The 17,519-nt window shown below is 43.9% G+C and overlaps 1 protein-coding gene across 1 annotated transcript in view; it reads left to right on the top strand.

The window, feature by feature from the left end:
• The window catches only part of LOC137518060 (1-aminocyclopropane-1-carboxylate synthase-like protein 1), a 51,456-nt gene that overhangs the window by 13,664 nt on the left and 20,273 nt on the right, over positions 1–17,519 (top strand). The window contains exons 7-10 of the mRNA XM_068235274.1: positions 1,089–1,166; positions 5,733–5,833; positions 12,332–12,415; positions 15,268–15,313. Of these exons, the coding sequence (XP_068091375.1) occupies positions 1,089–1,166; positions 5,733–5,833; positions 12,332–12,415; positions 15,268–15,313 (309 nt within the window). The remainder of the gene's footprint in view (positions 1–1,088; positions 1,167–5,732; positions 5,834–12,331; positions 12,416–15,267; positions 15,314–17,519) is intronic.

Genomic DNA, 17,519 nt, shown 5'->3' with positions numbered 1-17,519 from the left:
GACTTTGTCTCGCTACATGAAAAAAAAAAAAAAAAAGATTTGCTGCCCCCTGGCGATTTTTTAGCAAACCGCCAGGAGGGTTAAAACAGAAGGACTTTGTGATAATTCAGGTTATATAATTTGCGATAATTCAGGTTATATAATACTAATAGTAATGTTAACATTTGTATAGCACTTCAAGGTGCTTGAGAGCTGCAGCCACTAAGGGCGTGCTCAATAAGCCACCCTGCAGTGTTAGGGACTCCTGCCCAAGGACTCCTAGCTGAATAGGTAATTGGCTGCCGCCAGGATTCAAACCCTGGTGTGCAAGGTGGTGTCACTATCTAGCTGCTCCTAGTGGAAATAGGAAGCTTTCTGTTATTTGCATGCTGAGGTAAGCTTGTTACTGTAACTAAAATTAACAAAAAATCCCACAATCCCGCTGGCAATGCACAATTCCTGCAGCTAGGCAAAGGCACTCAGACTATGCAAAAAGGAAAAAAAAATAGGTGAAATATAGGGACCTAATTTATCAAAAAAAATACTGGGGTTTGCATATATTTTTTGAAGCACTAGCTATTTTTTGGGGGGCATTTTTTTTTTTTTAGATGTTCTATCCCCCTTTAACCCTTTAGCAGCCTATTTATTTAGAGTCTTGCAAGTGCTCCAATTTAGCACATTTTTTTTTGTTTATTTTTGTTACATTTCCTTGCTTCTAATTAGTACTGCTGGAATGTGTATTTATGGCCACTTGTCACTAGGGGGCAGTGTGAGACCATAACAGATGACTTCTGTTTTCAGTATTTTCTATATTTTCTGCTAGTAGAGATTGATTAAAGCACTCTGAGAATTTACAGCACAAGTTCTGCCAACTGAGGTCAGAAGCAGAGCACTTATCTCAAACGAGATAATTCTACTGAATCTGCTAATGGGTTACAGAGCCCTGATTTGCACCCTGATCCTGTCACAAACTCTTCCAGAAGGATTATTGGCTGTCCCCACCCAAAAAATTGCAGCAATGTACAGTATCATAAAGTGTATGGTGGCAACACCACTACAGTGGCGGCATATTTGGAATTTGACCCCGAATGTGATTGTGTCTTTAAAAGGTAACAGAGGAAAATGGCCGCCCTTTTCAGCTAACCATAAAGCATTTGGAAGATGGAATGCAGAAAGCCAATCAGCGGGTGAGATAAGGACCAGATTTCTGGAAAAGCTACAAAGGCCCGGGCTGTGGGCGGCTGCTGCCCAAGGGAAACCCAGGACATGAAAAAGGGGTTGCTATATATGAAAGAGGAGGCTGAAAATAGAAAGCAGCATATGAAAAAGGAAACTGATGCTGTTCACGAAACAGAGGGGCTACATACATGAATGATACTAATGCACATGGAATGGGAGGGGCTACAATACATGGATGATACACATGGAGGAGGGGCTGCATGTGGAATGGGAGGGGCTACATATATGAATGATACACATGGAGGAGGGGCTGCACATGGAATGGGAGGGGCTACAATACATGGAGGATACACATGGAGGGAGGCTGCATGTGGAATGGGAGGGGCTACATACATGAATGAAGCTAATGGAAGAGGGGGCTGCACATGGAATGGGAGGGGCTACAATACATGGAGGATACACATGGAGGAGGGGCTGCATGTGGAATGGAAGGGGCTACATACATGAATGATACTAATGGAACAGGGGGCTGCACGTGGAATAGGAGGGGCTACAATACATGGATGAAACACATGGAGGAGGGGCTGCATGTTGAATGGGAGGGGCTACAGTACATGGATGATACACATGGAAGAGGGGGCTGCACATGGAATGGGAGGGGCGCTGCTGCTTGAGAAAGGGAAGCCACAAAACAAAAAACAAAAAAAAAGAACACAGGCTAGTTACTGTAACGATCGGTGTCAGCACACAGAGAGAATCTGATTATTGGTGATCTGCAGTATCACCAAGAATACAGATATATACCTGATTATTAATGATCTGCAGAATCACCAATAATCCAAGTATAACTAACCTCTGGACACCTATGTAATGTGAGTGTTTGGTGCAACAGTAAAGACTTTGAGTGGGACCACCCGAGGAGCAGGTGGTCCTTGGCCGTATGGGAGTTAGCTCCCTCTGATAAGTGCAAAGACCTTTAAGCAGCCTGAGACTTCCAAAGGGGTGGAGCTCCAGGCTGAATAGCAGGAAGGCCCTGAGGCTAAGTGACACCTAGAAGGTGGGCGTCACAAGCAGGTCTGTAGACTAATCTCTCAATGGAGAGGGATAGCTCTCAAGGTCGGGCAGGCCAGGTCGGCAACACACGAGCAGATAAGGTACAGAGACAGAAGGCTGATTCGGTAACCAGGGGCAGGCAGGATTGGCAACAGGATATCAGATATGCGTAGGTACCGAATCAGAAAGCAGAGGGATAGTCAAGAATGCAATAGGTCATAACAGATATCAAACAATGCCAAGTCTTGGGTGTGAGGTCCGTGGTCTCAACACCCTGGAACTAGTCTGAAGTATAATATGATGGTAACACAATATCCCTAGTCCTGGGTGTGAGGTCCGTGGTCTCAACACCCTGGAACTAGTCTGAAGTATAACACAATGATAACACAGAATCCCTAGTCTTGGGTGTGAGGTCCGTGGTCTCAACACCCTGGAACTAGTCTGAAGTATAACACAATGATAACACAGAATCCCTAGTCTTGGGTGTGAGGTCCGTGGTCTCAACACCCTGGAACTAGTCTGAGGTATAACACAATGATAACACAGAAGTAATCTGGCTCAGTGTGAATTCCCAGGTCCTCCTGGTTCAAACACATTGTGGGATCTGACTATGGTCTGAGTGCTTCCACGTAAGTGTTCGCAACGGCAGACAACCTGAGACTGACCAGCAGTAACTATATATAGAGCGGCGCTCTCCGGCGCCACCCACCGCTGATCAACCAATGGCCACTAGTTTTGAGGTCAGCTGATCCCTCCTCGTTTGGCATAAAGGTTCTGCCTCTCAGCGCGCGCGCGTATTCCTCAGTCTGTGTGCACTAACAGGCCCAGCCACACCAGACGCACGCTGCTGCGTGCAAACCGCCGCGCTGGACGCGGAATCAGCCGCCTCACCGCCAGTCTGCGCGGCGGCTTCTCCGCAATCTATTACAGTTACTATATAGGATCAGGTGAGTGCAACATGTTTATCACATAATGGGCCTGATTCATAAACCTCCAGTAAAAGTTAAAGTGGACCTGAACTCTTGCACAGGACAGAAGGAAAATATAGTAAAAAATGTGCCCTGTATGTATTTAGAGAGTTTAGACTGTCTAATTCCCCCTCATCTGTGACTAATCACAACTGTAATTTGACCTCTCAGTTGCGTCAGCTGGCTGCCTCAGCAGAGCAGCTAATTTGTACACACAGGATGTTAACCCTTTGTCAGCTTCCTTGAAAGCAGGAAGTAGACACACTGCAGATTTATTGAAGGATTTGTATCAGCTGTAAGAAAGGAATGTTTTTCTTTAAAGGTTATTATGCTGTTGCATATCTGAGTTCAGGTCTGCTTTTAAGTAAATTTAGCTGGCATTTATGCAAATGGTAAAACAAAATGTAAAAGACATAGCGCAAATATTACAACTCATGTTATGTACATAAAACATGCATTCCTTATATAACGCATGAGGGGCTTGATTCACAAAGCGGTGTTAACCTACTTAGCGCGTCTAAAGTCTTTAGACGTGCTAACCAGGGTGCTAAGTAGGTTAGCACCGGATTTCTCAATCAGATCGCGCGCTAACTTTGCGCGCGCAAAGTTTTACGCGCGCTAAGTCCCATAGGCTTTAATGGGCACTTCGCGCAGAGTTTTACGCGCATAAAGTTTTGCGCGCGTAAAGTTTTATGCGCGAAAAGCTTGTTTAGACGTGCTAAGGGGGTTTTCACAGGCGTGCTAACAGTTAGCACCGCTTTGTGAATCAAGCCCGATATGCTATACACCAGCCAGTTGCATTGTGGACAGAAGGTAAGTCGTGCTTTTAGCACAACCCCTATAACACTGATTGCTTAGACGCTTGTAACATATACGAGTGCTCTGTGCAAATGTACATTTTACTGGAGGTTTGGGAAACCGGCCTAATGTCACATGTAACGTCCTTTAAATTACCACTATCGTGAAAAATCTTACAATTTTAAATAAATACTTAAAAAGTGTTAATTTCTCCCACAGTAAAATACGCTGTAAATTACTATACTTTTCTCTTGTGTTGTTGTCACTTACAGTAGGAAGGTTAAAGCTGACAGATCTGACAGAATTTGAACTAGTTAATCTCCTCATTCTTTACAAACGTTCTTCCTGGAAAGGATCTATACAAAGCTGCCAGCCTTCCTACAAATTTATATGATTCTGGCAGTTGGACTGAGAAACTGCCATTCAGAAAGTGCTTTTGTAGATAAATACCTTTGACTATGATGAGGAGATTGACTACTCTAAAACCTATCAGACCTGCCAGATTTCCACTATCTACTGTAAGTGACAGCAACAGGAACAAAAAGTAATTTCTAGTGCATTTTACTGAGGGAGAAATCCACATTTTATATGTGAGTGGTTTTTTTTTGTTTTGTTTTTTATTTTTGTCCTTTAAAGTCTAATAACACCTCAACTTTACTATAACCATCTGAAGTTATAAGCCAGACGTAGAACCTGGATTAAAGGGAAATTGCTCAGTGTCATGGGGCTGAGAATTAATGAAGGATGACAGCTGTAATCAATATTATTTGTACCTTCTCAGCAGCAACAATTCTGAATAATGTTCAGACGCTGACTTTAGTCATAAATCCAAGAAACACTTGCAAATAAATCAAATAAATAATTTTAAAGAACAGATAAAATGGTTTAAAGGACAACTGTAGTAAGAGGTATATGGAGGCTGCCATATTTAGAGGAGCCACTTGCTTATCTTTGATGGCAAAGCAAACGTTGTCGAAATGCCCTTTGGGTCCAAGACACACTCACTTTTTAGGGTCACATATTTAAAGGAATACTGTAGGGGGTCGGGGGAAAATGAGTTGAACTTACCCGGGCTTCTAATGGTCCCCCGCAGACATCCTGTGCCCGCGCAGCCACTCACCGATGCTCCGGCCCCGCCTCCGGTTCACTTCTGGAATTTCAGACTTTAAAGTCTGAAAACCACTGCACCTGCATTGCCGTGTCCTCGCTCCCGCTGATGTCAACAGGAGTGTACTGCGCAGGCATAGACCATACTGGGCCTGCGCAGTACGCTCCTGGTGACATCAGCGGGAGTGAGGAGACAGCAATGCAGGCACAGTGGTTTTCAGACTTTAAAGTCTGAAATTCCAGTAGTGAACCGGAGGCGGGTCCGGAGCATTGGTGAGTGGCTGTGTGGGCACAGGATGTTTGCGGGGGACCATTAGAAGCCCCGGGTAAGTTCAACTCATTTTCCCCCGACCCCCTACAGTATTCCTTTAAATAAGCCAGGGGGAAAAGGAGTTTCGATAATTTATATAACTGTGTGTGGGGGGTAAGACTCCTTCTTTTTCTGTCTTCCTGGGCATATTTTTTTTACATTATTTTTCTCCCCCTCAACCCCTCCTGCCTGTCTTATGAAATTGGAAGCTACTCTGAATTATACAGTAATTATTTTTGTTGAAATATTCATGAGAGAGCTCAGCAGGTTAATGATCAGCAATGTGACCTTCATGCTGACTTTGTGGAAAAAGAGCTAAACACACATTTCTTCTGCAGGGCATCAATATCAAAGCATTAATTCTGACTAATCCCCAGAACCCCTTAGGAGAAGTCTACTCTGCTGAAGTGCTGGAGGAGTGCCTTGAGTTCGGACACAGGTATGTCTTGCAAGGCTCAGAGGCCAATGTTACTCAATGGGCCGCATAAAAAAAACGCATGGGTATGCATTTGTACTTTGGCGTTTTTTAAAATCGCTAGTTTTGTTGCATATTATGCATGAACGCTTAAAAATGCACATAATGAAAGTCAATGGAAATGCAACGTATTGCGTTTTTGATGCTTTTTTGATGCTTTTTTGATGCTTTTTTTTTAAAATAAAGATTTCTGATGTATTTCCACTTCCTATTGTCTTCCTAGTGATTTGCATAAATGTAAATATAAAAACGCATACAAAACGCATATGCGTTTTATATAGGCGAACCGTAAACGCTTTGAAACGCTTGAAAAACGCATCTGCGTTAAAAAAGGTAACGCAAACGCAGCAAAAAACCCACAAAATCGCGCAAAAAACGCACACAACAGTAACATAAAACATGACATAAAACTCCGCTTCATGTTATGCCGTGTGCGCACCTAGCCTAAGTTTTCTCATAGGAGATCATTATGTATCTTTGGTTTAACCACTTCCGGATACCGGGTGGTTTTGCTGATCGGTGCTGCGTGGGCTCTCCAGCCCGCAGCACCGATCAGCTGGCAGCCAGGCCGATCAGACTTCCCCCCTTTTTTCCCCACTAGGGGGATGTCCTGCTGGGGGGGTCTGATCGCCGCCGGCTGCTTGCGCTTGCGGGGGGGGCTCTCTTCAAAGCCCCCCTCCGCAGCGCTTCCTGGCCGCCTTCCCCTTCCCTCCCTCTACCTCCCCCTGTGAGCGGCGCAGGACGGAATTCCGTCCTGCGCCTGATGGGATAGGCTTCAGCCTATCAGGTGCCGGCGGTCCCCGGCCAATCAGAGGCCGGGGATCGCCGATCTCCGCCACGGCGCTGCTGCGCAGCAGCGCCGTATACATGTAAACACCGGGGAAGATCTTCCCCGTGTGTTTACATTTACCCTGCGAGCCACGATCGGCGGCTCGCAGGGTGTTCACGGAGACACCCTCCGTGAACTGACATGGAAAGGCCGCTCATACGAGCGGCCGTTTCCATGCAATCCACTTCAGGATTCAGGGGCGTAGTTAAGCGTACGCCGAATCCTGAAGTGGTTAAAATAACTTTTCAGCAATTCAAAACATACTAAAAAGTAGATGAGAAAGTACTGTCAAAATTATTCAGAGTATTTTGTGTTTAGCTGTCTTGTCAACCCTGTTTCTGTGAATGATAAGGTAATGTTACTATGTGAATACTAGATGAAGATCAGCTCTATAACATTAATTAAAGGGTTGTCTCTGAGCTACCTTGAGAAGAGTGTTTACACTGGAGCAGGGCCGGGCCGAGGCATAGGCTGGAGAGGCTCCAGCCTCAGGGCGCAGTGTAGGAGGGCGCACAATTCATTCAGCTGTCATTCCTAATTGTGTTTGAAGCAGAGAGAAATAAGAAAAGGGGATACATAGCAGTGACTGCAAGTCAGATAACTAGATATTAAGGTGTTGGGGAGGTTGTAGGCCCTGTGGCAGTTCTTAGTCTAATAGCAATCAGTGTGTGACAGCTGGGTTGGGAGGGATGGAGGGGCGCACTTTGGTGTCTCAGCCTTGGGTGCTGGAGGACCTTGTCCCAGCTCTGCATGGAGTTATGCACTGAGCGGATAAAAAATCAGAGACACCCTCTGATGACGAGTTGGTCCACCTTTAGCTCTGATCACAGCCGGTATTCTTCTTGCCGTGGACTCAACAAGATGCTGATACCATTGCTGAAGAATGCTGGCCCATGCTGACATAACGGCAGCTCTAAATTGGGTCAGATTGGATGGTGGCTTTTCCAAGCTTTAAACTCATCTTTCAACTCTGTCCCACAAATGCTCAAGTGGAAGTAGGAAGTAGGTTAAACTCTGACTGATGTTCCTCAAACCAGTTTGAGACTGATTGAGCATGGTGGCAAGGTGCATAATCGCTGTTCCTGGGCCCACAACAGGAGTCTTTTCTTATTTTTTACTGCGAAACCAAAGGCTCTTGATGGTCTCCTGCTGCTAAAACCCATCCTTTGCAAAGTCCTTCTTGTTGTGCTTTGAGATATGCTTTGTGATGCACCTGCATTGAATTCAGCTGTAATTTGTTGTGTAACGTGTTGTTGCCCTTCTGTTGCTGCGGACTATGCTCTGTTACTCGCCTTTCACCTCTCTCGTTTACCAGCCTTTTTCAACCAGAATTGTCCTTATCTCTTGAAGTTTTTTTTCTCAACTGCCACTCTCTAAACACTCAAGATACTTTGGGGTTGAAAATCCCAAAAGAGTCATCGTTTCAGAGTTCCTAGCACCAGCTTTTCTTGCACCGACGATCAGCCCTCGTTCAGCGCTGCGTAATATGTTGGAGGCGCTATATAAATCTAATAAATAATAATAATAATAATAGTTTAAAGTCACTTAAATCTTTCATCTTACCCACTTTGACATTAACATTATAAATCCAATAACTGCTGCGCTTGTAATCCTCATATATATCCAATAGTGTCACATGTGGGAGAAAAACAAAGAGAAACAAACATAGGGTGTAATGTACATACTAAGTACACACTTGGTGCCATTACACACACTTCCAGGAAAAGTTAATAAGCCCAAAACAACCAGGGGTAGCCTCCACCGCTCCCTATAGAGTGGCCGCTTACCCTCAGTACTCTTGTATTTAAGCACAGTCCCTGGCAGCCATTGCCTTCAAAGTAAACATCCTAGAGCAAGTGTAAAAGTAAAATCTTGTAAAATGAGCATATCACAGTTATAATGCTGCACCGCAACATCAGCGTGTCCACCGGCATATCAGCCGCGCTGTCGACACGCAGCAGGCTGTGTTTACCTATGTAGTGTCAGTCTCGCCGCTCCCCCGCCTCCTGCATAGCTCCGGTCCCTGCCCGCGTCGCCTTCCCTCCGATCAGCAGGGAGGGAAGGGACGCGGGCAGGGACCGGAGCTATGCAGGAGGCGGCGAGACTGACACTACATATGTAAACACAGCCCGCTGCGACACGCTGCATGTCGACAGCGCGGCTGATTTATGGGGGACAACAGAGCGCAGGGGGGGCTTGGGGGGTATTGAGATAGCAACAGAGGCTGGGCAATATAAGCAGACCCAGCCTCTGTATGCTGATATCATTCTTAGAAACCACCTCGGGTTCTCTTTAAAGTGGGATTGTTAGCCATAAAATCTAATTCCATTTACCTACTGCTCTGTATTTATAATGCAGCCTACAACCTGAGCCTGCATTGCAAGCATTCCAATATAATCAGAAATGTTTCTGCTGTAATACATTTTATCTCAGCTAGCCTGGCTCTATTTTGTACATTACCAATGGAAGGGAAGCCGCCTATCTCCCCTCCCACATTCCTGCTCCTTACTGATTGGCTGAGGGCAGTTCAGTGTGACAGGTTGAGAAGCCTATTTCTGCAAAGCTGCTGAAACACGATCTATGATGTGCTCACATCAGTTTACAAAGCAAGCTAGATGTGGCAGTGCAGTTTCTAGGAGAAAAAAAAGCGTATGGGAGGAAATTACATCAAGATTTGCTTCAGTCAGGGTTAGTAAAAATGGAAAATGCCTGAAACAGTTTTCTCTTTATCTATATATATAAAATCGGATGTATGTATGTATGTATGTGTGTGTGTGTGTGTGTGTGTGTATGTGCCGCGATCACTCGAAAACGCCTTGACCGATTTGAACGAAACTTGGTATACACATCCCTTACTACCTGGGATGATATGTTCTGGGGGTCTCGCGGCCCCCCTGCACACGTGGGCGGAGGTACAAACAGCAAATCAGATTTCACCCATTCATGTCAATGGAAAAAATTTAAAAGGCTGCACTTCTCACAGTAATCAAGCCAGAGTCCCCACACTTGGCACAGTTGGTCACTTGGCGACTGAGGTTACAAATGCAGGAAAAGTGGGGGGAGCATAAAACAGCCAATCAAATTTCAGCCATTCATTTTAAATGGGAAAATGTAAACTGCAGCAATTCTTATACTGTTAATCGCAGAGTTTTCAAACTTGGTACACTTGGTCACTGGGTGAATGAGATTAAAATTCAGGAAAGTGGGTGGAGCCTACAACAGCCAATCAAAATTCACCTATTGATTTTCATGGGGAATATTTAAACTGCTGCCATTCCTACACTGTTTATGGCAGAGGCTTCAAACTTGCTACAGTCGGTCATTAGGTGAACCTTATCTTTGTTATCAATAAAGATTGAAAAAAAAAAAACAGATTTCCCTGGGAAAATGTAAACTGCAGCCCTTCTGCACTGTTAATGGCAGGGTTCTCAAACTTTGCACAGTTGGTGACTGTGTGACTGGGATTAATATTCAGAAAAGTGGGTGGAGCCTAAAAAAGCTAATCAAAATTTGCATGTTGATTTTTAAGGGGATTATTAAAATTGCTGCCATTCTTGCACTGTAAATGGCACAAGCCTCAAACCTGGTACAGTTGGTCATTGGATCACTGGGGTTCAAATTCCAAAAAAGGGGCGGAGACACAAACAGCCAATCAGATTTGTTTCATTTTACTGGGAGAATACAAATTATTGATGCCAAGGACCCCAAAGCTCACAAACTTGGTCATTGAGTGACTATGTGTCAAGGTTACAAAAAGTAGGCAGAGCCAAAAACAAATTTCACTGGGAAAATATAAACTGCAGCCATTCTTACACTGTTAAATGGCAGGGTTCTCATTATTAGATTAATATTCTGGGAAATGGGTGGAGCCCATAAGAGACAATCAAAATCAACCAGGAATATTTAAATTGCTGCCATTTTTACACTGTTAATGGCAGATGCCTCAAACCTGCTACAGTTGGTCATTGGGTGACTGGGGTTCAAATGCTGGAGAGGGGCGGAGCCACAAACAGCCAATCAGATTTGTTTAATTTCTATGGGATTGTACAATTTATTAATGCAAAGACCCCAAAGCTCACAAACTTGGTCACTGAGTGTTTGTGTGGTAGGTAAATACATACCCGGGCAACGCCGGGTCATCAGCTAGTTTACTATATAAAAGTCACTAAAATCAAAACGTGGACACAGTACAAAACATATGTTATGTAAATAGAACAAGTATATATCTACTTATATATTTGGTTTTATTCCCTGGGATAGTATGGCTGTTCCTGCTGCATTAAGTGTTGACTGGTTTGATCATTAGCAGTATAGAGAACTCTTAGTAGCTTTTTCCACACCCTCAATTCAAAAACATCAATTTTTCTACGCATTAACTTATTTATAGTTTATCATTTAAAGCTGTATGAGGCCCCATTCACACTTGAAAGCGCAAAACGCCAGCAATTACCACAGGTGTTTTGTGGGAGTGATTTTTTCGCGATTTCACGCGGAAAAATCACTGGACACTGCAGCGATTTCTCCGCGATCGCTTTTAGCGCTTCTATAGCACTGAAACGCAATCGCCGGGAAATCGCCTGAAAATGGTGCAGGCTACGCATTTGCGTTTGGTGATTTGCGTTAATCGCCGGTGATTAATGGAAATCGCCCAAGTGAGAACGGGCCCATAGGGTTTTATTACACTAGCGCTTTAAAAAGTGCTAACGTTTGAGTGTTTTGACGAAATCGCCGGCAAACCGCTCTAGTGTGAATGGGGCCTGAAACTACTGGGAAGCTTTAACTATCCCAATCTTTGTTGGAAAAGTGACAACTCTATTCTTTAATATCTTATCCACATTTGCCATAGCTTTCCTGCCAAGCAACAGGAGTCTCTTATTCTCATGGCTGCAGTCACCATTTGCAGATAGTTACAATCCCAGAAAGATGAAATCTGTTACAACTTCTACTTTTTCCCCATCTATTTGCAGATTGTTCATTATAGCAGATGATATGACTTTAGTTTTCTTGATATTAAGCAGTAGGCCAGCTTTGGCACTTTCTTGTTTGACATTCATGATTAGGCTCTTCAGTGCTTTCTCAGTTTCATCCATCGGCTGATATCATCAGCATATCTCAGATTGTTAAGATTCCTGCCAGCTATTTTGATTCCAGCATGATAGACAAATCCAGCATGTGACTTATCTAAACCAGCTTCCTGCATTACATATTCAGCATATAAGTTAAATTTAAAGGGTTGAACCCCTATCCCTGTTTTTCTTGTATGGAAGTTATTGTGCCCTCCCCAAATGAAGTAGGTTTAACAGTTCAAGTCAAGAGAGCAGAAGGTTTTTTAAAAATGTTGTTTTAAACTTCCTTCAAATATTACATGTATCATTGTATGAAAGGTGTTTGGGTGCCATCTTCTGTATAAAGATGGTACTGCGGAAGCTGCTAGTACAGGACAGTTTATTGTTTGAATCTTTGGTTGCTCAGTGCATACCCTGTATCAGAATATATACTAGCTATTGCCTGCTCTTTTGAGATTTATTCTGCTTTATAGCAAAGGATAAATATGAAGGAATACTGCTGAATACTATGTTCACAAGAAATTATCTTTTTGTGTTTTTGTTTTTGTTTCCCCATTTCCTGAATAGGTATAACTTGCATGTCATTTTAGATGAGATCTTTTTGTTGTCGGTGATAGACACTCCTTTTACAAGCGTCCTCTCCTTGCACAAGTAAGTATTTTTGTCAGTTTGTTTAAAAATAATGACATTAAGTTGGTGGCTGTATTTTTTTTTTTAAATATTAGTCTGCTTAAATTTACAGAGGAACTGTAGTGAAAAAGACATAATGAATAAACGTTTTTATTTTTTACAATATTCATTTATAGATTTAGGCCTGGTGCACACCAAAAACCGCTAGCAGATCCGCAAAATGCTAGCAGATTTTGAAACGCTTTTTCTTATTTTTCTATGGCGTTTTGCTAGCGTTTTGCGGATTGCTGCAGCGGATTTCAGTATAGTACATTTCATATATTGTTACAGTAAAGCTGTTACTGAACAGCTTCTGTAACAAAAACGCCGGCAAAACCGCTCTGAACAGGCGTTTTTCAGAGCGGTTTGCGTTTTTCCTATACTTAACATTGAGGCAGAAACACATCTGAAATCCAAAAAATGCCTCACCCCGGCATTTTTCGTTTCTGCAAAACGCCTCCCGCTCTGGTGTGCACCACCCCATTGAGATACATTGACCAAGCGGATCCGCAGCCGCAAGCGGCTGCAGAAACGCTGAAAAAGCCGCTCGGTGTGCACCAGCCCTTAGTCAGTGTTTGCTCATTGTAAAAACTTTCCACTCCCTGATTTACATTCTGAAATTTATCACTGGTGGTGACATATTTGGTTCTGCCAGGTGATCTGTACGGAATGTTTGTTACTGAGGGTTCTATGCACAGAGGAGGGAGATACTGCTTGCTCTGCAGTTGGAAAAAGTGTTATTTCCCACAATGCAATGAGGTTCACAGACAGCAAACTGTCAGGACCATGGTCATGAAATCACACTGTGGGAGGGGTTTCACCACAATATTAGCCACACAGACCCTCCTTGATTATCTATTCGAGAAAAGGTTAAGATGTCTCGTGGGAAAGGAGAGGTGCGGGGGGCATCAGCTACTGATTGGGATGAAGTTCAATCCTGGGTTAAAGTTCTTCTTTAAAGGGAAGGTCCAAGCAAAAAAAAAAATGAGTTTTACTTACCTGGGGCTTCTACCAGCCCCATGCAGCCATCCTGTGCCCTTGTAGTCACTCACTGCTGCTCCAGTCCCCCGCTGGCAGCTTTCTGACCTCCGAGGTCAGGGCCACATTGCATACATTTTTACGCATTCCAGCTAGTGCAGGAACAAAAATTTACTCGTTGCACCACTAACGCGTAAAAATGTATGCGTTAATGTTCCTGCACTAGCGGGAATGTGTAAAAATGTACGCAATTCGGCCCTGACCTCCGAGGTCAGAAAGCTGCCAGTGGGGGACTGGAGCAGCAGTGAGTGACAACGAGGGCACAGGATGGCTGCCTGGGGCTGGTAGAAACCCCAGGTAAGTGAAACTCATTTTTTTTTTGCTTGGACCTTCCCTTTAAGCCTATTTAAAGAGACACTGAAGCGAGAATAAATCTCGCTTCAGTGCTTATATTCAGCAGGGGCATGTGTGCCCCTGCTAAACCGCCACTATCACACCGCTAAACGGGGGTCCCTTACCTCCTAAATCCCCTCCGTACAGCGGGGGATCACTTCCGCAATCAGGCAGGGCTAATGGCCGCAGCCCTGCCTCACGCGCGTCTGTCAGCACGTATCTCCGCCTCTCCCCCGCCCCTCTCAGTCTTCCTTCAGTGAGAGGGGCGGGGGAGAGACGGCGATGCACCGCTGATAGACGACGCTTAGAGGCAGGGCTGCAGCCGTTAGCCCTGCCTGAAGTGCAGCAAAATCTACGACCAAGTTGGTCGTTGATTTTGCAGGGGGTGGGGGGTGGGGGTGAAGGGACCCCCGTTCAGCCGCGGGATAGCGGCGTTTTAGCAGGGGCACACATGCCCCTGCTGAATATAAGCACTGAAGCGAGATTTATTCTCGCTTCAGTGTCTCTTTAACTACTTGCCGACCACCAGTGGGCGTGGCCCCGACGGCAGCCACAGGACCGCCTAACGCCGATTTGCGTAAGGTCCTGTGGGCCTGTTGTGCAGAATATGGCGTGCATCCCTGCTTAAATCAACAATGCAAGTACATAGTAAAAATAGTGGGCAAGAACAACCAAAATTTGAAGGGGATGGGGACTAGTGAGGAAAGTATCCAAATGGTTTAGCGGGCAAATAATTCATTTTGAAACTGCCATAGAGGCAAAGGGGGCAATTGCCCCAGTGCCCCAGAGAATGTAAGGACCCCTAAAGGGTCTTCCCCCATCCTAACTGTTGCTCCCCGGTGCCCCTGCAGAGTCTTTGGCAGAGCAGTGTCTCACCTGTGCTGGCGGGCAGATGAGACACTACACTGCCAAAGACTCTGCAGGGGCCTTAGGGAGCACAGTGAAGTTGGGAGGTGATTGGGAGGGTTCACAGCCAGCTCAGAGGCCCAGGAGGGAAATTTGGCTGCAACAAAGAACCCCTAATGCTGCTTTTTGGTCGAGGGGTGTCTGTTAGGGGGCCCCTGGGCTAATTTTGCCTTGGGGCCCCATTGTTACTAAAAGCGGCCCTGAGTGCAGGTGGTCCTGTTGCTGTGCTGATCCAATGAAGTGACAGTGAATGGGACAGCACTGCTTTGCCAACAAAAATGCACGTAGCATTGCATTTTGATAATGTACTGCTGTTGAGTGCATAAGTGGGTAGTCAGACGGTGCAGTCTATGGATTGCTGATGTCCTTTTGTACAGCACACTATATGTGTTTCTGAAATGGGCACAGCATTGCATATAGGTGGTTATATGAAGGCACAGTAACTTCAGCGAGGGCCAGGAGAGAACACCAGGTATGCTTTGCACTTTAAGTCCTATGGGAGAAAAGTGTTTCACAAATGTTATTGTATATTATTGTATCGTTTTCCTTTATTCCAGTGTCCCAGATCCAGAACATACACATTTTATATGGGGTGTCAGCAAAGTAAGTTCTGGCTCTTTTCTACATTGTTTACAATTTGCTTTAGCCTATAGCAAACATTGTATGTAGCCTGACCAAGTGACGTTTGAATGAGTTAAGATGCCTCCTCATCACACTGAGTCTGTGGTATGAGATGGCTAAGCAGACCAGTGGTCTTATCTTTTTGTCATAAATTAGCTAGCATCCCTGTGAAACCCTTTTGATGTTGTAATTAAGGCATTTAATGACTTTTATGGCAGAACAATGTATCTCCTTTTTAATGTCCAGTGTATATAAGCCGTGTCCTAAATTTTGTCAATATTCAGGAATCAACCTGATTAAAGTGGATCCGAGATGAACTTTTACTCATTGCATAATTGTGTTCCTTACATATAGTTTATAGGGCATTCCTCAAACCAAATACTTGTTTTGTTTTGTTTTAATACCCTAATTTCCTATAAACTAAACAAGCCACACCCACAGCTTCTCCAGAGTGCCTTGGCGCTTGCAAAGGATTGTGGGATTTCAGTCTGGGCAGGTGAAAAAGGTGTTACTAGCTATAGATTTCAGAGGCAGAGTTTTCACAATCTGAAAGCTGCAGTGCAGATACAGATCAGTTGCCTGTGTAATGGAGGAGATAAGAGTGGAGTTTTCACAGAATATGCAGATTAGCATGCCTAGATACAGATAAGCTTGCCTGTGTGTGTAATTGTGTAATAGTGACAAGCAGAAAACATGTCTGCTCCCATTGTATCACAGGAAAAAATATTAATATACTGTTGAAGCTGTTTGAAGATAGATTTGCTGTGTAAACTATCTAAACTTTAGATAAGATATATAGACAAGTCACTTGTTATATTTAGTTTTTCATCTCGGATCCGCTTTAAGGCTTCATAGCCGAAAGCTTACTGCTTTTCTTCTAAGTTAGCCTATAAACAGCATCATCCTAATTCAAAACTTCTTGTTAATACAAGACTTGCACTTTTATCAGTAAGTAGTAAGTTGTCCCCAGACATGTTGAAGACTCTTAAATGAAGCAGAAGTTCAGGGATTCTGTTAAAGTTAAGGTTTTATAAGATACCCGGGTGTGTATTTACCTACCACACAAACACACACGTTGCCCGGGTATGTATTTACCTACCACACAAACACTCAGTGACCAAGTTTGTGAGCTTTGGGGTCTTTGGCATCAATAAATTGTACAATCCCATAGAAATTAAACAAATCTGATTAGCTGTTTGTGGCTCCACCCCTCTCCAGCAGTTGAACCCCAGTCACCCAATGACCAACTGTAGCAGGTTTGAGGCATCTGCCATTAACAGTGTAAAAATGGCAGCAATTTAAATATTTCAGGTGGATTTTGATTGTCTCTTATGGGCTCCACCCATTTCCCAGAATATTAATCTAATAATGAGAACCCTGCCATTTAACAGTGTAAGAATGGCTGCAGTTTATATTTTCCCAGTGAAATTTGTTTTTGGCTCCGCCTACTTTTTGTAACCTTGACACATAGTCACTCAATGACCAAGTTTGTGAGCTTTGGGGTCCTTGGCATCAATAATTTGTATACTCCCAGTGAAATGAAACAAATCTGATTGGCTGTTTGTGTCTCCGCCCCTTTTTTGGAATTTGAACCCCAGTGATCCAATGACCAACTGTACCAGGTTTGAGGCATGTGCCATTTACAGTGCAAGAATGGCAGCAATTTTAATAATCTCCTTGAAAATCAACATGCAAATTTTGATTAGCTTTTTTACTCTCCACCCACTTTTCTGAATATTAATCCCATCACACAGTCACCAACTGTGCAAAGTTTGACAACCCTGCCATTAACAGTGCAGAAGGGCTGCAGTTTACATTTTCCCAGGGAAATCTGGTTTTTTTTTTCAATCTTTATTGATAACAAAGATAAGGTTCACCTAATGACCTACTGTAGCAAGTTTGAAGCCTCTGCCATAAACAGTGTAGGAATGGCAGCAGTTTAAATATTCCCCTTGAAAATTAATAGGTGAATTTTGATTGGCTGTTGTAGGCTCCACCCACTTTCCTGAATTTTAATCTCATTCACCCAGTGACCAAGTGTACCAAGTTTAAAAACTCTGCAATTAACAGTATAAGAATTGCTGCAGTTTACATTTTCCCATTTAAAATGAATGGCTGAAATTTGATTGGCTGTTTTATGCTCCGCCCACTTTTCCTGCATTTGTACCCTCAGTCACCAAGTGACCAA

This window comes from Hyperolius riggenbachi, chromosome 5 (assembly GCF_040937935.1).
Source record: "Hyperolius riggenbachi isolate aHypRig1 chromosome 5, aHypRig1.pri, whole genome shotgun sequence".
Classification (NCBI taxonomy): domain Eukaryota; kingdom Metazoa; phylum Chordata; class Amphibia; order Anura; family Hyperoliidae; genus Hyperolius; species Hyperolius riggenbachi.
The sequence above is the reverse complement of the archived record's forward strand: the minus strand, read 5'-3'. Positions and strand labels throughout refer to the sequence as shown.